This window comes from Trichogramma pretiosum, unplaced genomic scaffold (assembly GCF_000599845.2).
Source record: "Trichogramma pretiosum strain Unisexual culture from Peru unplaced genomic scaffold, Tpre_2.0 scaffold27, whole genome shotgun sequence".
NCBI lineage: Eukaryota > Metazoa > Arthropoda > Insecta > Hymenoptera > Trichogrammatidae > Trichogramma > Trichogramma pretiosum.
Window position 1 is genome coordinate 732,019 of NW_019641694.1, and position 24,442 is coordinate 756,460.

At 44.9% G+C, this 24,442-nt stretch overlaps 2 protein-coding genes across 2 annotated transcripts in view; one reads left to right on the top strand and one right to left on the bottom strand.

Moving 5' to 3' along the window:
* The window catches only part of LOC106660593, a 41,662-nt gene that overhangs the window by 8,152 nt on the left and 9,068 nt on the right, over positions 1 to 24,442 (top strand). The window contains exon 2 of the mRNA XM_014383653.2: positions 11,795 to 11,851. The gene's annotated coding sequence lies outside the window, so the exon portion shown is untranslated. The remainder of the gene's footprint in view (positions 1 to 11,794; positions 11,852 to 24,442) is intronic.
* LOC106660301 (tetratricopeptide repeat protein 25-like) lies at positions 714 to 24,300 on the bottom strand. The gene is made up of 6 exons (XM_023461988.1): positions 24,059 to 24,300; positions 23,538 to 23,807; positions 23,018 to 23,471; positions 22,155 to 22,857; positions 21,966 to 22,045; positions 714 to 938 (listed from the first exon to the last, which is right to left on the bottom strand). The coding sequence occupies exons 1-6, from the start codon at positions 24,298 to 24,300 to the stop codon at positions 714 to 716; spliced, it is 1,974 nt and encodes a 657-aa protein (XP_023317756.1).

Genomic DNA, 24,442 nt, shown 5'->3' on the forward strand with positions numbered 1-24,442 from the left:
GAAAAGCGCGCGTCGGCTTTAACTAATAGGATAATGTGCTAATGCAGCTCTCGCACTCGATGCAGTTTCGCCGCTGCACACTTATGAACTATGTGTATGTATGAGCGTACATAAATGCGGGGCGTGAAAACTCGCGCACTTTTGATTCGCAGGCAGGTACGAGAGCGCCCAAATATAATTGAACATAATCATGTTATCGGAAAGGGCCTGCTGATACGTTTACTCACGCGTACGCGCCTTACAAAAGACAAATTTTCTCTTCTAAATCCAATCGCGCTTCACTTCGTAAACTCAATGTCGATTAAACACTGCGATGTACATACACGTAAGTTGTAAGTGCGTGTGTGTGCACGTGCGTACGTGTGCGAGGAGAAGGGAAATAGCCAAAGGTCGGAGAAAATTATACCCAAAGAGAGATCGGGGCAAAATCAACATTCGTTTCCTGAAAAGTTTTTCAGTATGAGCGAAAAGTAGTTACTCGACCAAAACGTTTCGATAACAAAGTTCCTCTCGGTGCGCCTCGGGGGGAAATGAAACCAGTCCTATTCTCTTATCGCTCGCTTTTTTCCCCTCTGTAGAATTGTAAAAATAATGCTTTGGCTATCAGTAAAAATAGTAAATATATATGAATCATATGTACGAATGGTTTCGAGTGCGGTTAAGGCAATGCACAAAAAGACAAGCAACAAAAAATAAAAACCAACAAAATCGTCTCATCGAATATTCGACTCTTGGACATATTGCAATTTCTCTTTTCCAAAGGCCAGTGCGGGTACGACGAGGATGAGACCGTTGAGGACGACGACGACGACGATGGAGGAGAGTAGGAGGACGATCAGTTTGCAGTGGAATCCAATTTCCATGCCAACGTCCCCTGTAATCTTGTTTGTCTCTCTTGCGCCGCGCTCCTGCCTCATGCCTGCCTGCCTGCCTTGCTTCTAGAGCCGATTTTTTTGTCATTACTCTCGCGCTCTTTTGTTTATAATTCCAATGCGATTAATCAAGTTAAATCTACATAATTTGTATAAAAGCAGCAGCAGCCATGCGACGGACAACTTTTAACAAAAAATAAAGTCGACAAAGAACTGCCTATAGCTTGGCATCGATGTCTGTCGTTCCTATACAAAGAGAATGATCGCGTCGAGTGAGCTTTAATTTTGCAATCTCTGATCGCATACGTGGTCCGATGGCGTCGTTTTTCTCTCTTTCTCTCTCTTGCGAAATCTTGTACTGGCCATTTCTTTGGCTTCCTCCGTTATCCTTGTATGCTCGTGAAACGAATCAGCTCGAGCATTGTACCTGGATAGTTATTTGTACTACGAACATCGATACATTGTTATGGCGCGATATAAATCGAGAAAACTCAAATTAGAGAAAAATCAAATAGGCCATTGTATAAAGTGCAACTCTGTATAAATACAAAAAATTCCAATCCTGCATGTACACCGATGCATACGTAACATGCTGAGCGTCGCGCCTGGACTTTCCGCTCGTTGAATGCAGCTATATCTATATAATACAAGTGTGCTGTACTGGGCGACGCGCGAACTGAAAATTTATCGGTTTTACGTGCGCTACTGCTGCTATATTAGCGCGCAAATACGTGTATACACACACACGATGTGATCGGCCGATTAGTGACATAATACGCCAGTGTTGCCATGTGGCACACATACAGTGGCATCCGTAACACATGAGCTGGCGCTGCTACTACTCATTGACTCTATTTAAGCTCGAGCGTTTAAGCCTCTCTCGCAGCTTCCAGTAGGTACGGAGCAAAAAAAAAATACACGTTGCCCGAAAAAATCCGGCGGAATCAAAGCCACCATCGAGTTGCTCTTTTTTTTGCTCGCCTCTTCACTCAATAATATTCTTCCGATTGCAGAAGAAAGAGAAACAAAACGAGCGTTTCTAACGAGCCTTTTACGAGCATTTTCGTCCTCGCATCCTTTCAAAATATAAACGTACAAGTGCATAAAAATTGCACCGTACGCGTGATGTATAAAAAAAAGGAAGAAAGATGATCTCGATGCCGCGTTACTATGTGCTCGACTATTTACAAAAGCGTAGCGGGCGAATAGCATGCACAAATAAAATAAAACGCGCGAATAAAGATCAACGAAATAATGCGTATATGGTGGCGCTGCAGAACGCTCGACGGGCGATGCACCTTGAACTTCGACCTACTTATGCTATGTATACCTGGCGATGCCGCTGCCGTCGCCGCCGCTGCTCGTACGCTCGTTCGTTCGCTCGCTGGCTCGTTCGCGAATGGGAGTGCAATCGTATGTTCCTTCTTGCATTGCACTTTTATACGCGTAAATACACGTACATGTATAACGAACGAGCTCGAACGAAGAGGGCGCGTCCCGAGGATAGATTATTAGCCTCGCCGCAGGATGCAGTAAAAGGCCAGGATTTAATTGAGGACGAGTAAACGCGCTCGGGGGATGAGGGCAAGACGAGAGCGAAAAAGAAAGAGGTCCTTTAATCGGCCAACGTAACAACAAAGCTGAAATTTTACTCAACTTGTGCTTTTTGTGTTTCGGACGAGATTAAAGTGCAAGAAATAAGTGCAAGCTCTTTCGGAGCTTTTTAACATTTCCGAAGTGAGAGAACGAGAGAAAAAGCGCACTATAAATTGGCATTAGTATTTTATAAAAAAAAAAAAGAAAACGTATCTTATACTCAATTGGATTTGCTAGCTGGAATGATAAAAGCACGCAAAAGCTCATACACTCGCGTATACAGATGTTGGGAAAAGTAAGCTCGTTGGCCATGCAGTGCACACGCTCATGCACCGCGAGTGCGTCCTTAGACGAGACTAGTTTTACCCGCTTACACGCGCCCCAAAGTATACCACTATATTTCTCTTGCGAATGCTCTATTTGCCACTGTAAAATACGACAAAAGATCCTCTTTACATATCTGCATATACGCCCCCCTCGACTTATGCACGAAACGAAAAGAAAAAATATTTCACGCATTAATTATGCGTTTTTTTTCGTTCCATCTCGCATCGAAGCCCCTCGTTAAATCTATTCGATGAATAAATCACAGAGATAAAAGAAGAGAGAGAGAAAAAAGAGAAATTTTCGCAGGAATAGTCGCGCAACGAGCTATCGAGAAGTGGATCGAATTTCGATAGATAAGCCCCCACCTCCGGCTCGCCGAATGTTATAAAGATGATGACGAAGCTAGCTGCTGTGATCCTCCTTGTCATGACTGAACGCGTCAAAGGTATACGAGAGCGAGCTTGGCAATTTCGTTCGATATCCACGCCCTCCGCGCTCGCACACGTTCATCCTGAATATATACATATATCCTATATAGCCACTCGCACTCGTGCTGCACTAGCCTATATATATTTGTAAAAAGTGCATACATATATATATTCGATCCTCGAGGAAAAGCACGCAGCCACACATATAGATACGCAAGAAAAGTAGAGGCAAGCTAAAAAAAGACTGTACGTGCCGGAAATATCGAAACTTTTTATCCGTTATCCGCTCTTTCTCACTTTCTTTTATTATTATTTTTTCCCCCCAGCACCTCTTGTGTCTCAACACCTTCATTCCGGAGTCGCGAGAGAAAGCGACTTTTGCCACCGTTTTTACTTCATCAGAGACGTAGTAGCGAGTCGCGATTAAAAAAATGCCTCGGCTTCTTCTTGTTTCCACTTTTTCCTTTTCCGTCTCGTTCGTTGGCTCTATCGAATGTTTCGAATTTATCGACCTCTCCTGCAGCGCGCGGCTCATATGCGCTTGAAAACAAAGAAAAAACTTTCGACGAAAACCTCCATTTTCCATACATCAAATCCAAAGTTACGCGCAAGGCAAATTGAAAAATCAATAGTGCTAGTATAGTAAATTTGTTTTGTTTCTCGCTACCACAAGGAAGAAAGGGAGAGAGAGAGACTGCGAAACTTTTTTTCTTATCCAATTGTACGCGAGTACACGCGTTGCGGCAGGAATGACCTAAAAGAACTGCTCATCTCCCAAGATGTATCAAAGAGATTATAATACTTTGAAAGCTCCGATGCACGTACTGCTTTGTATTTGCAAATTTGCAAGGATGTGCATCAATAAACAAACTAGGATCGACGCATACGAAACGCGAAAATTCTAATACTGACCTTCGAAAGCTTTCAAGTATGTTTATCTGTTGCAGCTGTCGCGCAGTGCTGCGAGCGGCTAAATGTTTCATTGTCGACGCATACATTTCAAGTATTTCTATATACGACTCACAGCTCCAAGAGATTCTCGTTTAAATTCAAGCACTTTTAATATTTTACTTATACATTCCATTCTAACCTTTTGCTTAAAAAAATGAAAATATCGTCTCTTTTCGTTAAAGAAACGTAATTATTATTAATCCTCTTTCTTCTTCCTCGCTTATTTCTCTCTTACTTTTAAAGCGATTAAGTCGCGTGCTCACGCAGCTCAACTCGAGCGAGATTGTCTCCCTCTTTCTCTCTCCCTCTTTCCGCCTTGAGCCGTTGCACTTTACAACAAACCACAAAGATTTGTGGGGCGTAGAAAAAAATCGTAAAGTTGATAAATATACATCTCACGTATCTCTTTATCGAGAACTATATAAATGTAGCTAGATCATTTGAGCTTGGCATTGAGCCAATGGCTTTATACACATGTCTTTTTGTCGATGCTACTCGGCGCTCATATGCATCTAAAATCTCACTGTGTTTTAGAGCTTCTTTTTCTCGCTAGCAAGAAAATATGCTACCACGTAGGTGCGTGCGGGTAATATCATAAGCACAATTATCGGACAGAATCATTGCGCGGTCCCCAGTGCTTCTCAGTAATGAATATGCAAATTTTTATCTCTTACCCATAAAAGCCAGTTTAAGCTCTCTCGCACTTTTGCGACTCGGAGCGTGCACGTCGGAGCTGGGTAATTTTTTGAGTAAACTATTACTAATTTTGCGTTGCAAAATTCACTTGCACATTCTTGGACAATCGCGCCACTTCGTTCTTGCCAATCCGTTGGCTTATTTTTCAGCTTATAGCGACTTTTTTCATACAATCTCGCAGCTATAATACAACTGATTTATCGATCGTAAATTGCCAATCTCAACGAAGCTTATCTCAGCTAGGTGGTATTTTTTCAGCGCCCCTTCGATGTCCTTAATAATTTGAATATTGAACGCACACATACACGTGGGCATTTGCGAAAATGTTTGGCTCGTTCAATAATATAAGAAAAGCGAGCGAGCGAGCGTCCCGGGTAAAATCTGTCAAGGTCGCGCTTGCGAGGCTTTAAAAAATTCATCGCTCCTGCTGTGTGTGCGAGCACGTGTGCATACAGTGCAGTATACAGCATATAGATGTAGTCGTGTTAAATTTCACGGGCGCTCGCACGTGTAATGAAATATTATCGCAGCAGCCACACGCGCCTCGCGTCTGCGACAGGCCTCACAGCTTCCGATTGTAATGAAATTCCTCGGGTGAATAATTAATCGGCGTCGGTTTGGATACACACAGGCTCGCGCGACAGTCGAGCAGTACAGCCGATCCGGCTCATTGAAACTTCAACTGCGCTGGAAAAACCATTGAAAAATTAATTATCACAAAGGTAATCGAGCACACATGAGGGTAATCTTTCGGGGCTCGACGTGGCCCGAGCATATAGGGGATGGCCCATTATACTGGCTCATGTGTCGGCTCGAGCTGGGGCGAACGTGTAAGAGCGCGTAAATTAACTCGCTGCGCCGCGCGCGAGAATAGGCAGGTCAAGTTAACATCGCCTCAGAGCTCGCCTCTGTACATGCATGAACTACGTGCGGTATTCCAGGCCAATTAGGTTGGACCGACGTTGGATGTGTAGGCGTCATCGTACACACGATACCCCAGCTCTCGCGTACGAACGCAGTACAGCTATCTGTACGTACGCGTGCCGACTTATTCCCTCGTACGCCACAGGTAAAGGGGCATTTTTCTTTGTACAAAAACTTTTCACAGCGTCGCCTAATTTTCCGATTTATTGCGCAAACATCGCAAAATGAACGAGAAGATACAAATTTACGTCGCGATCGGAGTGGGTACAGCGAGACAAATACGCTCAAGTTTTAGACGTGCGCGTTAATCTTTGTAAACGATACTGAATTTCGCGGCCCAGGCAAAAAGCGAGAGAGACACCGAGAGAGATCCGTCGTAATTTTCTATTTTAAACGGGCTGCTCTCGTCCCGGTCAGCTGACTTGGCCGAATTTATATTCCTCGCTGCAATATTTATTTACGTACTCCTTCGCGAAATTATAAATCAACTTATTTTCGGAATTGTATCCATTCGCGCAACTCGACAAGCGAATGAAATATTTCGCGAATGGATTTTTCCCTTGAATCGGAACAAAAGCCGATTAAATTTTCATAAAAAGCCGCCGACGCCGCCCACGGCCGTAAGCGCGACGCTATATCGTTACACTTTGCCCATGTAAACGTGAATTTAAGAAGTTTCACCGATAAAAATGCCCTTTTATCTCTCTGCAAAGCTCAACGGTATACACCCTATACCACGAGAGCCGCTTTGCCTCCCTCTCGCTCTCTCATCCTTCCTTCTTTTTTTCTCTACTCTTTTTGCTGGCATTTGAGTCTCAACTGGGCGCATAATGCCGAATGAAAAATTCGTCAAACACTTTTGACACAGTTTTCCCTAAAGGATAAATCTTCTCGCTCTTAATATCGCTTTGGCTTTTCAAGCGCTGCGAGCGAGAAGGAACAATTTTTATTAAAATAATATATCTAGTGAAATTTACTAGTTCATTCAATCGAATCCCAAGTCAAAGGATTGGGAAATTAGTTTCAGTCGAATCGAACGTTAATTTGGAGGAATTATGTATGTTTGTGAATTTATATACGTCAGCTATCCCTCTCGATGGCAGATAATCGCTCTTTGAGAGTATTAAAATATTTTCTGCAATACGTGTTGGAAAAATATATCAAGAGCTTCATATGAATACACTGACTATTAGTTGCTATGGATACAGACTCATTCGACGAACTTGACAAATGTTACAATACGAAGCCCTTCGCACACGTATACACACATGCAGCTCACACACGCTCGCACGTGCTAATGCAATTTAATCCCATCAAAAGCCTTCTCTGAAGAGCTTCACTGCGCTCGTATAGGTGCCTTCATAAGCATATGTAAATATATTTAAGCACAAGGTTTTTTAATGGATTTATTAAGTATGTTTAAAGTTTTACGCGCTCGCTGCAGCGTTATTTTTCGCTTGGGCTGATTTAATGATCAATAATATTCGTATATATATTCCACTTGATCGAGAGCTTTTGAATAATGCAACAATCCATGCGTTTTTTACTTTATTCCCTTATATTTTTTTCACCTTTGATTCACGACTTGAATGAATATATATTTTTGTATTCCTCGCGTTGATTTACAAATACAGAGAGAATCTGGTCTGCTGCTGCAGGATTTGTAGAAACATATAATAGAGCCGGGAGTGTGTGGTATCATGCACTTTTGTTGTTGTTAAAGTCTAACATGGACGAAGTCGGAAATTTAGTACAATGTTCTCTTGCGTGGCTATACACACGTACACACGCAGACTTAATTAAACTGCGTAAAAAGTTTAACCAATTAGCTACCAAAGCTTAGAAAAGTTTTCACTCGCTCCTTTTACTGCTGCTCTTAGATTACTTTGGCCCGAAATTAAGATGTCACGCTTTGTTTTTTTCACTATATCAAATGAAAATGTAATAGCAAGCTCAGTTTCATACGTATGAATTTTACGACTTGTGATGAGCACGCGTTATATAAGATTTTTCGCATGTCAGATTCTCTCTGTTGCTGTGAAGCGTAAAAAAAGCAGAGAGAGAGAGAGAGAGAGGAAAAAAATTTATGTCATTTCATTCTTTGCTCCGAAATAAATCCCGAGGGAGGGAAGAAAGTCTGGTTGGTTGGCGGACGAGCGCGCGCGCGCGCAGCCGACGTTGACGATCGACGTCGACGACGATGATATTCAATCGTCCAAGGTTTTTTCCGATTGAAATAATTTATCCCTCTCTTGCACATGTAGGGCTGGGAGACAAGCGCGAGGTTTTTTGTAGTTATTTTCGTAATATGCGTCATGACCTCGGCGTGCGACGAACGTTTGATTCGTCGTGTGAATACACATCGCATATCGCATGACGCTTCTCTATACCCAGGCTGCATACAGAAGGGGCTCTAGTCTGTGTCCGCCGTTGCTGCTTACTCCATATACACGTACATAATACGTATTATGCTCTTTTCTAAGTTCCTTTGACCGCGTCGCGCGCGTACTGCAGCGTGTGCACTGTGCAGCGCTGCTCCCGCTCCCCGAGTGGTGCATGCATGCGCGTAATTATATACCTCGTAACATGGTTTTGTGCTTAATAATCGTGTGGCGTGTATTTAGCGCGTCCCTCCGCGCGCGCACAGGGAGAAAAGGGAGGTTTGAATTTATTACAACGAGCTGCCTCGTTGCGAGTCTGTTTGTGTGTGCGGGCCGGGGCGCTCGTAATGCGCTCCTTTTTTTTTTCGAGCTTGTTTACGACATCAAAACGGAGAGTGCGCGCGTACATAAAAAAAAAAGCCACGTACACAAGAAGCGAGTCGAAAGTATATTTTGCGCGCTTAGCCTGTCTTGAGGTTTTATACCAGTTATTATAACGAGCGAACTCGGCGACGATTTCATATGCTGCTGCAGCCGAGCTAAAACTTTTAAACGCGCATAAAGTCACTGCTATAGAGTCGTTCGCATGCTCTCTCTCCCCTATTAATGAAGTTCATCGAACGACTCGTATATGCGTTACGTACCCGATCCCTCTCTGTATAATTTACACTCTCGCACATAGATGCACACACGCTGACAGATCGATAGATAATTTATAACTTGCCGTTTGTGCGCCAGCAAAACTACTGCTCCGGCCCTACATCTATTTGCCCGCGAAATAATATACTCGAGTATTCATATATCGAGGCATACGATGCACACAAATATGGGGCTCTCGATATTCTTTTCCATCTAGATCTACCTACCTACCTACCCACCTACCTACATATAACGAACAAAAGTATTCCTATATCGTAGCTGCGTGTATTTGCATGAGTATTTGCGGATGCAATGTATACACCTCGAGTAAGCTCATTTCCCCGCATAAATAGAGTAATTAGCGCCAGTCGAAAAGCGACTATCCAGAGTCGAGCTGGCCATCTATCTCTTTCGCCGATGTACACAGATTCGAGCTCGATTACATGATCCGTAAACGTCAGAAGCTCTATATACGATGGTATGTAGCGATGAGAAAGTGATCATCGGCCATCCGTTCGATACCTACGCGCTATCGTGCGAGCATAGCGCACCACCTACACTGCACTGGCATGAGCCTCAGCGCTGATGGCGAGATAGTTTCGGACTCTCTCCCTCTCGGATTTGTAGTTGTGGTTGTATCCATCTCTCTCTCCGCATCTCCCCAGCCCGACTGCACTTCTAATACACATCAAAGAGACTATGAAAACGTCGCCTGGAATACGTGCATCGGTTCAACTTTCACGAGAGGATTTGTCCAAACTGTAGGCCGGAGCAATTAAAAAAATAAAACTGGACGAAAAACAATTTTGCCGACCATTATCTTTTCATATCTACCATTTAATTGCGATTTAACGTGTAACGCATTTTGTGAAATTGGCGAAAGATTTGCCTTCGAGTGCGTATCATTTAATCTTTTACACTTGACGTAATAAACACGTATTTGGAAATGAAAAAAAGGGGTGAAATCGACCACGAGCAAACTATATTTCAATTTAATCTGTTTAGTTTAATTCACGAATTACTAGTTTTGACATTTTTATACGTACTGGAACCATAAAATTCAACGAAATGGAAACGGTTTCTTTGAGAGACTCAAGTAGCGACGACAGACGTAGCAGCAGCAGCTGCACAGAGTCCATGTGTAGGAGAATAATAAATGCTGAGAAACCTCTCAGGTGCTGTTTGTCTCGATCTTTTTGAAATTTGTTCGGGGCTTCATGAACACTCGAGCAAAATAATTTATATTTATATTTCATACTTTTCGATATGTTAATAAAAATCCTCTCCGATAATCAAGTCATGCGGGGAAAATAAGCATATCAGTGAGTCGATCTCAAAGTATCTATTCATGTTGTGAGGCTCTTCGAGTTGGCAAAGTAAAGAAAGGAAAACTGGGTGTGCGCAGTAGCGAAGTAAGTGTATAGTCGTACACGAGCTGTGGTAGTAAGGCTCGCGGGAAAATGGCACAGCAATAGAAATAAAAGTTGATTTTCATAACATGTGTAACATTATAGTATACATATTGAAATATTTTCTTTCTCTTTCTCTCTCTCACTTTTCTATATCCTTCAAATGTATACAAAAGATGTAAAATAGTAAATATAACAATCCAGATCTGCCGTGTGCTCCTATCGACGTTTGTTTTGCAAAAAAAGCAAACAAACAAAATAACAATCAAGCGTGTATATAGTTCTCTGGCTTTTTCCATTATTTGTTTCCTTTGATTCTCTGTGCAACCCCGCATAGATTTTTTTTCCGAAAAATTCCGTACCGTCTAGTGCATGGCTCGGGCGCAGGCAAGAATTTGCTGCTGTAGCTGATGCAAATCGTTCGTCGACCAATCAATATTTTATACACAACATATATAACTCACACAATTGTGACTTATGAAAACAGTTCGCAAAACACGAAAGCTCATCGACTCGGTGTAAAAAAAAGGGCACACAGAAGTCGACAAGATTGCCTGTTGCTTCCATTGGCATGAAAAAAAAAAGAAGTAAATAGAAGAAGAAAGAAGAAAAGAGCCCGTGTATGATCGTTATCGTCGAGGTCGAGCCCATATAACGCGCACAAGCAACGACGCCGTATTATCTAGCGGATGTCGAGAGCTTCGAGAGAAGGGATGTTGCAGCAGCATCGTTAGCCGCACAAGTGGACGATGGCCATCTGTGCGAAACGAGCCTTACACTCCCCTCTATTTTGCTATTATTTAAAACTTTCAACCCTGTGCCTGGCCGCGTACACGTGTGCTTGTAGACTTTTCAACTATGGCTTTGTTCTAGGCCTCGACAGCAGCTGTCAATCTCTTTTTCTTTTTTTACATCTGGACTATAAATTTAAAGCATATTTCGTTAAAGCTATTTTATCTATTTCGCATTTTTTATAAATATCCTGGCGTCTGCTCGAGCTCTTACTGAAAGAGGGAAGAAGGAAAAATAGCCGAAGCCACTAGTGCACGATAAATCCAGCTCTCAGTCAAGCGGAGTAAAATAGCGTGTCAATGCTGAACGTTAACTGACCGATAACATTTCTCTCTCTCTCTCCTTTTCTCTCTGTATAAATGACACGCAAAATCCCTTGCGTGTCAGCCATTTCCTCCCTTTTTTTTTGTCAGCTACAGCTGCGACCACGAGCACACCTGCTAACCCATTGCACTTTTTCAAATTCCTGCGGTAAATCTTGTGATTGGTTTTTTAATAAGTCCATAGCCATGCTTTATTAGATTCGACAATCCAACGGGTTAAGCGAGTTTAGAGAGAGATAGATAGAGTAGGATCAGATAAGGATTCTCTACTAACAAGGTTACTCGAGCGCGATTATACAAGGATAGTCTCGGAAGTTGAAAGCAGCTTACAAGCCACAGAGACACAAGCTTTATAAACGCTCAATGAGCCGCATTAGTTGCTGTAATTGCCATTCGAAATACTTTCCAAGTAATCATTATGTCTAATTAATTATTTTCTCGTCTTATTGTTTGCAGATGCAACTAGCTGAAGAAATCCCATCGACCAGCGTCCGCCACGCGACATCTGCATAGGTAAATCCATTCATATTATTCAATTTCCATACAGGAATAAATCGCGTTGAATTAAAAAAAAAAAAAAAAAAATACCCGAGATTGTAAGGTCCGCGACGTTACCAGATTGGCCGTTGCATAAGCCTGTTGCGTCATCCTCATTATGACGCACATATATAGTGGCCGGTATTTGTAACGAGCGCTCGTGCTCTTTATTGCCTGTTGCTCGCGTCTAATGCAGCGCGTGGGCTGCGGGATTATCATCAAGCTAAAAATATGTTCAAGCTTCAGCGTACACTCGAGCAATAAAAATAACTTTTCCAAGAGAGAAAAGTTTGCATTTTGCTACGTGAAAATTCAATCAACTAGATTGTAATTTTTTTTCACTTTTTTTATACTCTTTTTTCTCTTTCTTACTCTCTCTCTCTCTCTCTCTCTCTCTCTCTTTCTTTTGCTATCCACGACAAAAGATTTATCGGGTCTCGGAGATGCTGTACAAGTCGCGCGGCTACCACTAGATATACAAGGAAATACACACGATCGATTACTTGAAATCGAAAACGTAGCATTGGGATAGTATGCCGCAGTCCTAGATTCCAGCGTCTCTCTCCCTTTCTGCCCCTTTCTCAAAAGAGTTAGTAACACGAAACTATCTTAACGATATCTTCATTTCCCACGAGGCCTCCTTCTCTCTCTCTCTCACTCCAGCTCCCACACACTCTGGCGTGCACTTTAGGAAAGTCCTCTTAAGCTCGTTTCGCATCGGTTAACACGCGAACGATCTTTTATCAATTGCAATAAAAGCGTCTCTCGAGCCGGAGCGCAGCAAAAGCTCGATACACGTAAATCGCATCGGCCAGCTCTTTTGCAAGTTTTCTCATTAGGTCCGAGCGGAGAGGATGTTGGCGCGTCGAGCAACAGTTGGCGAGCGACGTTTCAGCTGGTCAGGCCAAGTCGGTCGAGAGGCCTGCCCGAAAGCGAATAAGCCCGGCTGGCTGTAATATGCATGCGTGGAGGAGCCACTAGGTGCGCGCGGGGGAGAGATAGGTTGGCGCGCGTAGGTGCTGTATCGTCCGCCACCGAGAGTGAGCACGAAGCAGCGGCTGCGATGGTGTAGAGCGAACTCGCACAGATACATAGCTATATAGACGCACGTCGCTCGTTTGCCCCCTCGCACCCCGATCAATACTCACCTGGCCACGCGCGCCTCTCTCTTGCGGCTATCTAGCGCTAGAGCTCCGAACCTGCTGCAGCCAACGGAGCTAGAGCGGCGGCGGCGGCACCTCCTACACTCGCTCGCTCACACACCTACACACTACACACACAGTCCAGCCAGTCGGAAAGTAATTTTTACGAGCTCGCAGCAGCTCCTAAAGAGATTGTACAATTTGGCCAACTTGTAAATATAGGTCATTTCGCAAAATTAACTTGGCCCTGATGGCTAGTCGCACGAAAATACATGTTGAATAGCGAGCCAGCTCTCTCGCGAAAGATAACAAAAAAAGTAGGAAACTCGACGGTGCAGTGGGAGCCGCCGTCGAGTGGGAAAATTGTTCACCTGTTCATTGCCGACAATCGAGGGAAAAGTCTCGCTCGTCCCTCGACATATCGCGTCTGTGCATTTTTTAATCCATGTGTGTAAAAATATTCTCGAGAGCCGCAGTCGCTGGAGAAGCCCGCGCGCGCGCTCCGTCTATATACCTTGGGTCAAGGCCAAAATCCAAAGAGGTACAATGCGTGCAGCGAGAAAAAAAATATTGCGCTCCCTCGCGGAAAAAGTACCGCGCGTCCGTGCCTACATACATCCGAGCATACTTGTACGCCCGAGCAAACTTTTATCAACGTAATTATATTTTTGTTTTCTCAACCAAGTTGCGAAGGCTAAAAAAACCTCATTCACCACGAACGTAAGCGTTATAACTTCCTTCTCTCTCTCTCGGCGAGATGGAGGCTCACGAGCACGCGAGCATACTTCATTATGCACGATAAGTATCATCATCTTGGCTCATTCGCTGCTCTGTGTCTGCTGCTCTCTGTGTGTCTGCCGCGTGGGTGTGCGAGTGCAGGTTCACATCTTAAATATGAATAATTGAGATGTTCAAGCTCGCAGCAGTGATTTAGCACCCTCTTCGCGCTGCGTCTTTCAAGCATCTTTTCGCGATTAAAACGTTGCCACGAGTTTTTATTTTCCTTTACTTTTTTACCCCATGCTCGCAGAATATAATTGAATTAACGTGTAAATACGAGCCGAGCGCATAAACCGCATTCGCTCTTATTGTTCCGCAGTCGCTTAACGATTCGCTCGCTCGACTTAACGAGCACAAACGGCCCGTTACCGCTGTCGCGCTCGCTTTTTTAATCGCTCGCAAGTAACCTTTCTTTTGAATGATATTCAAAGCGCGCGGAAAAATTGAAACTCTATGGACGCTCTTCGAATCGAATGGCAATTTCGGAAAAACAGATCGGGCTGCTACATCGCGAGTGTTCCAAGTAGATGCAAACAATGAGCGAAGCTTGCGCTCGCGGCAGCTCATTGCCCCGGCTGGCCTAATCGACTTTTCACGTTAACTCGTTAAAAACATATTCGATTAAAAATGCAAAAAAACGATAGGGTGAATGGATCGACGTGCAGCCGATGTATATCGAGAGGCAACTGAGCGGATACGAAGGAGGATGGATATCAGTGGAAGACTCAGACTATTTGATATTCAGCTGGATTAAACGGATTATATTCGCTAGCTCGATGCCTAGAAAATTTCTCGGCGCATCCGTTCGATAAGGAAGAAGAGAGCAGCAACTCTCGCGTCAAGAGATTACACAAACTCGGCTAAGAGGGAGAGAGAAAGAGAGAGTGTGTCTATATATAGACTGATGCGCCAATGATGGAGGCGAATACTCGACTGATGTAAATTTCATAACCTCCCATCGGATAGATTTGTCTTGATGAAATTCAGCTGAATGTGCGCAAGCGACGGAGCAAAATATGCCAATAATGCCAATCTCTCTAGCGACGTAATATCGTTACAGCCCTGCAGAATAATGGCATTCTGAAACTGCTCTCATAACAATGCTCCGACCCGTTTATCTCGACAATTTTGTTTATGCGATACGAGCATTTTTTCACCCTACTTCTTTTTTCCCCAAAAAATGAAAAATAATAACAATAATAATAAAAAAGTTGCGATAGCGCGTAACCGAGGCTCAATATCAAAATCGCCTCGGCGCTCGCACGTGTACGTGTGCGTACGAGATAAATCAATCTAGCCGATTGATTTTCAATTTTGTTATCAAGCTGCTCTGCGAATTTATGTACGTATATTTTTTTCTCACTTGTTTTTCTTCGTACTATCCAATAAACAGTCAAACGATTTCGTTCGCACACACGACGCAAAGCGTAGATTCTTGCAGACTTTGGGTTTCAATTAAATGCCAAGCCGAGCGTATTATATTTTATACACTCTTGCTTTCTCTCTCTCACTCTTTGGCTGCTATAGTAGAGAAACCATCTTTATATTTGCGCATGTATATATCTATAAAGGTATATTACATTTTTTTACTTCTTTACTTGTGGGACGTGCTTCAATTTTTAATGGTATATAGCCTCTTGCAACCGCAAAAGCTATTACCACAAAGCTATTTGTATGTTGGATATCAACGCTTTCCGCGTCACTGTGCGAATGTAACGACGCACGTATAGCAGAAAAATATTTCATATATGCATTTACTCGCTGAAAGCAAAATCTTGAATTTAAGATTGCAAGAAATTTTATTCGCAAAAAATCCAATGCTCCATTACATAACATTTTAGCGGCGCTTGTCAATCCCTTTCATTGAGTATTCGTAGTTAAATATTCTGAAAGTAAAAAAAAGTCGAGTAAAATTACTAAAAATGCAATTGATAAAAGGATCTCTTTAATCTGATGAGGATCTTTATCAGAAGCGAGAACTTAACTTTTGACACGGATTAATTCAATGTTGATGGTGTGGTGTAACAATAGTGCAGAATTTGAATAGCGCCCGGCTCTTTTCATATGCAAATTTGACGAGCTTTTATCTCTCATCGTCGGTGAAGAGGGCGAGTCTTTCCGCGTGATTTCTCTTTTGAAATAAGTGTGATACAGAGTGCAGCAATAATATCGAACGAGCCATATTTATATTCGAACAAAGTAGTATTCTCAAAAGGCTCGTCGATCAGTCGCGTAATTTTCTACGCTGAATCTTGATATCGGTGTTCAAGTGCAAGGTTCAAAAGGGGCTCCGTCGACGATCGCGCGACATAAAATAAAATTACAAAAGTTCATTTCGCGGCGAAGGCGCTAAGAAGCGAGGGATGCTGCCGTTGTAGTCTCTCGTGGACAAACGCAGAAATTAATTAGCCACGATTTTCCAATTTTCTCACTTGGCCGATAGATATCGATTATCGAGGTGCGACAAAACTTTGCCTCTTTGTCTTTTGCTGGCTAGCAGGCGAGCTAGTGAGCACGGTTCGATTTTATACACGCTCGCATATTATGATCGATATCGCAGGTTATTACGAGTAAAAACCTATTACGAATTTATGTAGACCGCGTGAGCTTTTTTTCGTGTCCTTGTAAGTGTGTGTAACGCGCGAGCTTGTATACTTTCACTCACAGTTGCAGCGTATAATGCAGTTTATTATATATTATGTAGCCCTAAAATAAACGCGGAAACGTGTGTCGCTCAAAAGTTTTTTATACATCTTAAATCACGACTTGAAACGCTTGTAATTTGCTGTATAAAGCGTAAGAATAGCATTTTACTGTACAAAGCGGCGCTTTCAACTTGCACAGCCTTATTCATATAAATTTTCAGGATAAAATCAAAATAAGGTAATTGCAGAGAAGTTGTGTGATAGAGAAGCATCGCAACGTTGCAAATGAACATTGCAGTGGCAAAGCAATGTCAGCACAGCATCGAGGATACGAAAGAGAGAAACGAAGCATAGGTGGGTGGCTCCAATGTGCAGTGTGTGTGTGTGTGTGTGTATAAAATAGAAGCTGCGAGCAAGCGCGATTTATGATCCCTCGCGGGGGTTACGAAGCAAGCGAGAGAAAGAGATGCCATTACTGACTCGGCACGGTACAGCACGTACGGCATAGCGAGCGACTTTGAATTGTACACGTACTGCACTTGATAAGGTATCATCCTCGAATTAATCTTGCGCCGTGCGCAGCGCTTGGCTCTCGCGCGTATATTATTATTCTTCGTTAATACAGACGTTGCCTCGAGCTCGAGTCGTTTCTTTGAAATCTCTCGTACATCGTTTCGACAATTCCAATTAGTAGGCGAGTTGCAGCCCTCGATCGCGTTTATCGATAATTTGCTCAATTTCGTATGCCGTCCCGCGCGATTAAACCACAATCGTTATTCAGTTTCGAGTCACGCGGCGCGTGCCAAAGTAATTACGACCTCGGCGGTTTGACTAATGTGACAATGGCGACCAACAAAAAAAAATCAACAACAACGACGTCGTATCATTATTCGAGTGGACAAAATTTTACCCCTGAGAAACAAAGTCGTGCATTATGGAGCTGTAATTAGATCAGTAAAAAGCAGACGCGCATTAGAATATATACCCCGACGCGCCGCGTACACATTCAATTATAATGGCAATTTCCATCTGTCGATATTTTCTCGAGCGTGAATTAATTCACCTATGTGTAATATCGACAACGATTCTATCGAAGGCTCATTTCGACGAATAGGGAGGAATTTTTCTTCCCGATGCGCCAGAACAACTGCGGCTGACACTTGTTCATAAAAATGACGATAGCTGCGAGGAAGATTAATGCGGCCTAATCGACTTTGTATTTTCCTCGGTCTCTGCGCTTTGCAAGCCATTGCACACGGGTCTGAGAGCAAAAAAGGCCTGCAAGGAGGAAAAAAAAAATTTAACGATAATTATGCCACGGGCCGGGCTGCGTATACATCCTCCCTAAAAGTGCCGTACGTCGGCGCATATTTACGAGATTGTAACGCGCGCTCGCGCAGTGATAAATTTGCAGATTTACCACTGCTTCGCAAAAAAAAAAAACACGAGTAAAGAAAAAAAACGAGCGACAGTAATCACTGCCGAGCTTGATGGAGTATCGCGCGAGCTGCAGGTGATTTAGCGCGGGTATCGCGATAAATATCATCGCTGCTGGTCGTAAGTTTTATGATGAATCGGCGCGTACGAGCCAAGCGTCGATCCGTACTACTGGGTAAAATAGGCAGTAAACGCTCGTTCGTTGACTCGTACGTGCGCCGCATGTGCGCGGCTCGGTCGAATCTCGGTGGCCGCGGCGGCGGCTGGGCTTTTAACAAAGTTTTTCAACTGGATTATGAAGCGAATTAGCTCGATGCAAGCATCAAAAGCCAAAAGCAGTCCTTGATGCTGCCACACAAAGGATATGAAGCTCGACGTGCACGTCGGTCCGCACACAGCAACGATATTATCCCAAGGTACTTCGCAATGCGCATTGACGTATGCATAGATAGCAAGTTTCCAGCGCATTTGAATAATTTACACACTTGCTGAAACGCATTAAAAATAAATAGATGAAGCTAGCCAATACACTTTCATAAATACATACATGTATATTTGCTAACAACCTGCTGCTACGAAGCATATGAAAATTGATTCCTAAAATTGATATAAAACTCACTTGTGTATACTTTGAGCGCGCGAAATTTATCAAGCACGAAAGATCTAAATTTATTCCTTGCCTCGTCATCCTTTTCATCGTTGTCGTCGTCGTTGCCGCCGTCTTTGTGATAGCAACGGCTGGATGTATACGCGATACAGGTGAATTCGAAAATTGAATGCAGTCGAGAAGATATGTACGAGATATCTTTGACAAGAACAAAGCTTATTTATAAACACACGAAGCAACTGATGATACATGCTATATGAAACCTTACCTATCGATTTTATTTGTTGTTTTTTTCCTCCCCTTCCATCTCGTTACTACACGTGTACGACGCGTGTAATAAATTTATCATGCATGTATACGCGACCCCATTTCTACGTGCGATGCGAGCTCTTTATCTATTTATAAAAAAAAAACGTTGTATATATTTTCCTCGGAGCTTTTCGAATTTTTGACACTGATCCACGGACGCGAGACCAAATCGCAGTGGCTGTGTGCTCATGTACACGTTTGCATATGCGGGTGGAACGAGATAGAGAGAGAGAGGGAGAAAATTTTAACGGCTGCACGACGAGATTTCGAAGCTAAAAGCCTGGAAATATATGCGAAGAATTCGAAAAATGTTCTTCATTCTCGGTCCGCGGTAAGGGGCTGCAAAAAATGTCACATCGCTTTTGCCTGCAACTGTGCGCTCGTTCGCGCGTGGATTACCGCGACCGAGCGAGAATCGTACGTGGCTCGTATTTTTGCTTTGTTACGATGAAAAAAAAAACAAGAAGCGCTGGAATTTTTCAGCCCTTCTGCCACGATCAGATTTTCACTCGAAACGAAAACATTTGAAAAAGGGAAAAATAAATACGTATATATATTGGAGAAAGCATCGGGAAAAAGATGCGAGGAAAGCTCTTTAGCCGGAAACAAAAGATTCTATCGGTGTACGAGGCCGAGCTCATCGGACTACTCGACGTCGCGTCAATCAACGTCCGAGTCATTAATTAATAACCCATCGTTTATCTCAATATAGCCTTTTCGCCATTACACGGAACGACGACACGGACTCGCGGCGCGTCCGATAATAGGAAGAAGCAGAAGAAAAAAATGGCTGCAGCGCGCGTACGTTGTATGAGCGATCGATCGGCGCGAGCTTTTCACGCTAATTAAAGCAGGCCGCGCGCAAAAAAGCAGCGTGCCTGCGGTGGCGTGCGCAGAACAATGAGCCGCGCGCATCTCGCCGAGAATAATGTTCGACGGAGCCGCAGCCTCGAGTTTGTAACAACGGCAGAAACACGCCTCGGGAGCTGTTCTCCGGGGGCCAAGTCATCGACTCGGAGATTGATTTATGCTAGCCGAGCTTGCACGCGCATAAAATGTGCTTTGGATGTATAGCTCCTCGCAAGCACGTCGTAAGCGCATCGCATACGCTCGCACGAAAGAGGATTATTCGTCCGATAAGTATCGAGCGAGCTCCAACGAGATCGATAACATATTCATTAAAAAAGGATTATTCGAGTCTTTCGTGGCGAGGATGACTGGCCAGGGGAGCTGCCTCGATGTCGCGGTCTACTCATTAGACTGGAGAGTTCCGAGAGTCGGAGGCGCAGGCGCAATGGACAGCTCGTGCGTTCGTCTTATTTAATTAGGTAATAAACAAAGACGAGCCACGGCGTATTGCGAAAGTCGCTTATATATATACTAGAAGATAACTCGTGCTACAAGAGAAGCTGTGACGCTCGGCTTGCTTACTCCATGCCAGGCTAATTTAATGCCTCGGATAAATATACTGCCTCGGTGTTTGCGCGAGCTACACGGAGGCAAAAAGGCGCGCCAAGCGGTAAACGCCGCCAAGAATTAATCGCCTAACTCGTATCATATTATGCACATAAAGTGTCAGAAGAGAGAGAGAGGGAGAGAAGAGAGTGGTCGAGGCAGAAGCGGGTAAAACGAAGCGACAACTTGCGAGCCACATATGCGCGACAGCCCTGAAGAAAGTAGGCACTCGTACATACTTGGAAGTAGCACGAGTAGTGTTTCTACTCGTCGAGGGACGCGTATTTATTCCGAAAGTTGCGCGCGCGAGCTTTATTCCGCGAAAACGAATCAGAGATCCCGAGCTGGCGTGTGTGTGGCTGCGTGTGTGGGGCAACAGGTAGGTCTTTGAAGCCAGCCGTCGTCATCGCCACCGCCGCCGTGATACCTATAGGTGTAACGATCATCCCCCGGCCTTGGCACCTTTCGCTACGCAGCGAGCTCAAAAGAAAGCCCGCTCTTTGTTGCTCTTTTGTCAGACATGCGCAGCTACAACAGGCCTCTCATCACGTACTATACGCTTGCTATGGATTTCTGATGTTATCTTGTATACGTGTGGGGGCTCGCGTCGTGATCCGTGCAAGCCGTAATTTTTCTTATGAAATGGCCATTTTACACGATGTGTCTGGCGAATCGTACATCGAGAACGAGCACACGAGCGAGCCTCGAAGCAGCGCCTGATGTAACGCAATAAAGACGAGCAATTATATCGCGAGTGCAACTGTAGAAGCGAGAGAGCGACTGTACACGGCCCGAATCGCGTGAGTATGGTCTATTGTAATGCATACGAAGTACGTGTATAAGCAGCGCTCGACACACAGGAGACAGGCGCGTAGCGAGGATTCCCCGAGGAGCAGCTATTCGTTTCTCGGAAGCAACAGTGCCCCGAGAGCTGCTCCCGCTGACTTGTAAATGTCGCTCGCGCGTATAATGTGCCACCTTTAATCTGATTCTCCTGCACGAGTACGACTCGGCCTGGCCGGCTCCTAAAGCCTTCGACGTAAGGATTTTCGCGCCAAACTCTGACCTCGATCTCTCGAGGTCTAATTAAAAAATATGAAAATAAAATATGCGAGAGCCGAGCGAGGCAGAGGCAGCGAGACACGTATACATAATGCATGCGACGTAGTAGTGAATGTGTGCGATCGAATGTGAAATTTTATTCTGGTACTTGTATAATGGCGTTAGACGTCGTATAGCTCTAAACGACATTTATCAAGGACTCTAGCTCGGCAGCGATTCTCACTTGGCTCCAGTCCATAACAATAGAGATAGAAACTTGTTCTTCGAGCTCGCTATATCTATGTATGTCTATCTACTCGCAGCTATACATACATCTATATACATATACCTATACGACGGAAAGTAGTCTATTAAGTACTATCTAGAGCTGCTGGCGCTATCTGCGCCTCCGCTGCCGTTGCTGCTGCTGCTTCTGGATCTTTGCTCGAAGTAGCGATGCTCTTGCTTCTGCAGTTCCTCGAAATCGCCTCGATCCAAGCTCTTCAAGTACTCGGACATACTGCTTGGCCGGCTAACTGCCTCTTTCTCAGCTTTCTCATCTTGTTGCTTTTGCTGCTTTTGCTGCTGCTGCTGCTGCTGCTGCTGTGGGGAATTAGAAAATTTCGCTTTTCGACTGATAAACCATCGACAAAAATCAACTTTTTTTCTCCTACCCCCTGGAGAGACGAAGAAAGCGAAGCGTTTTCCTCGATTCGACTTGTCGCACTCGCAGCAACTTGCCGTGGCTCTTGAGCTAAAACGTCAAGCGCAAAAAAATCACGATGTGTGAAAAAAGGTAGAGGGCAAAAAATTCACTTCAATTTCGATAGGTCGTTTCTCGTAGAAAATAAAAATGTACGTACGAGATTTTACATGCTGCGGTTGATCGTCGGTAATCTCCGCGATCTTTAGAGCCTCGAACTTGGCTTCGTCGAGGATAATTTTCGGCTTGGCCAATAAAATCGGCGTAACACTTTGACTCAGAGCCCGGGCTTTCTCGAGCAATTTCATGACTTTTATATCGTCCTCGGAATCCGAGCACGACTCGGCGTTCTTTTTACTCTTATCCTCGGTGACTGGGGGCTTAGTCACTCTGATGTACGGGTCGATCGGTGGCAGCGAGCCCTCCTCCTCCTCCTCCTCCTCCTCCTCCTCCTCTTGCTGGCCGTGACTTTGATAGGTAATAACGTCGCTTGGCTGAATTTTGACGGCGTCTTGGGCAGCAACATCCGGCGCTAATCTAGCCCTCCTTCGCTCGTTCATCGTCCTCAGCGTTTTGGCCACTCTGTCGATGAGCTGCTGCACGTAGTCGAGCGTGGCCTGGTCGTCGAGCCGATCGGCGAGTTTAGCCGCGCTCTTGAGCGTGTCCACGGCCTCGACCAGTTCGTTGAGTTTGAGCAGGCACTGGCCTTTGAGCAGTTTGGCGCGCAATTGCCATTTGTCGTTTTTTTTACTCGCGGCCTGCTCGTGACAAGTCTCGGCGGCGTCGAGCGCCTCCTCGTAACGGCCCAGCTCGAATTGACATTTGCCGATGTCGTGATACAGCCAGACCGATCCTATCGACTCCTGAATCGGGACGAAAAAACAAACGTAATGAGCATCGTAAAGAACCTCCGCGACACGCGTCCAGCTAGACGACTCGAACTTTACGAGCTCGGGGAGACAGACAAAGTTATTTTACTGCGTACCATATAAAAGCCGTAAAAGCGGCTTAATCTAGCCTCACCGATTGGAGATCCGGGGCGAGCTTCAGCCAGAGCCTCAGCAACGCGTCCAAATGGCCAAATCTCAGATGGATTCGTCCGATGGCCCTGAGCGCCTTGATCAAGGCCTCGTGGTCGTTGCGGGTCCTCGCGGCGAACAGCATCTTCGCGGACAGGTCGACGGCGCGGTCGTGTCTCTTCAGTTCGAGCTGCTTGTCGATGAGAAGATCGAAGGCGCCGAATCGATCGGCGAGGGCCGAGGGTTTCTCGTTCAGCGAGAGCAGATTGATGAGCTCGTCGCCGAGGTCGCGCACGCCAGCCGAGTCTCCGGCCTCGCAGGCTGCCTCCAGATCTCGGCAGGTGGATTTCACGCACTTGTCCAGCTGTCGGAGCATCGACTTCGAGCGGATCGGACGCGGCGACGCTCGGCCAGTCGAGTCGCCTGCGGGCCAATAGTTCTCTTGCGAGTCCAAGAACCTGCCGAGAATTTCCGTCGTTCGGTCGCGAATAAAATACTCGGAGACACGAACTCGGTCAACTTACTCGAGTATCTTTGGGATTTCTTGGATGGGGTCGTCGGCCTGCCTGACAATGCTTCTAGCTCTCTTGGCCGTGGCTTCGGGACACAATAGGGCCGCTGCTCGTTGCCCAGAGAATCTCGAATCCTTGATCGAGCGCGGAATTTTTCTGTTCAATCGAGCCGCAATCTTGATGGAGGCCTCGGTACGCTGAATCGCTGCCTTGTGCTCGGTGTCCCGCGGACAGAGACCCGCGGCTCGATGATAGAGTACGAGGGCCGACTCGTAATCTCCCCTGAAATTAGACGGTTCGAGCGAGAAGGAGGAGTTTGAAAGAAAACCACTCGATAGGAAAGATTCGAAGCAAACAACATGCCAGTGTGTACGTGCACAGCAGAGCTCGCCTCGAGACGACGGCAAAAGTTTCTAAAGCAGCTTTTGATTTATTATTTTGTGGCTTCCCGAGGGCTGGCGCACTTACCGCGTATACGGTTTCGAGCTCAAAGGAGAGCAGCGACGAGGACGACAACAAGGAAAAAGACTCACTTGCTATAAAGTTGATCGGCTTCTCGATGCAGAGCCCGAGCACGACTTTTTTCGCTGACTTTGTGCTTCTTTTTATTCTGCTCGTCGGAGTGGCGCGCCTCGATCTCGCCCACCACCTGGCGCGGATCGGACAATTCGACAAACCCACTCGGCTCCTCATCTTTCACGAGGACGTGCTCGGTGGCCACTCGGCCCCCCCTGCCTCGCGCTAATCCGCTCAGACGCGACTTTCTCTTCAGCATTTTTATCCGCGACTGCGAGCGAGCTAAAGCAAACAAGTGAAGTTGCTCCCGAGTCACTCGACAGCATTGAAGTTGGCTATTTTTTTTTTTATTGCATTCCAATAATTCTTACAAAACAAAACGCCTACGCAAACCAGTGCTC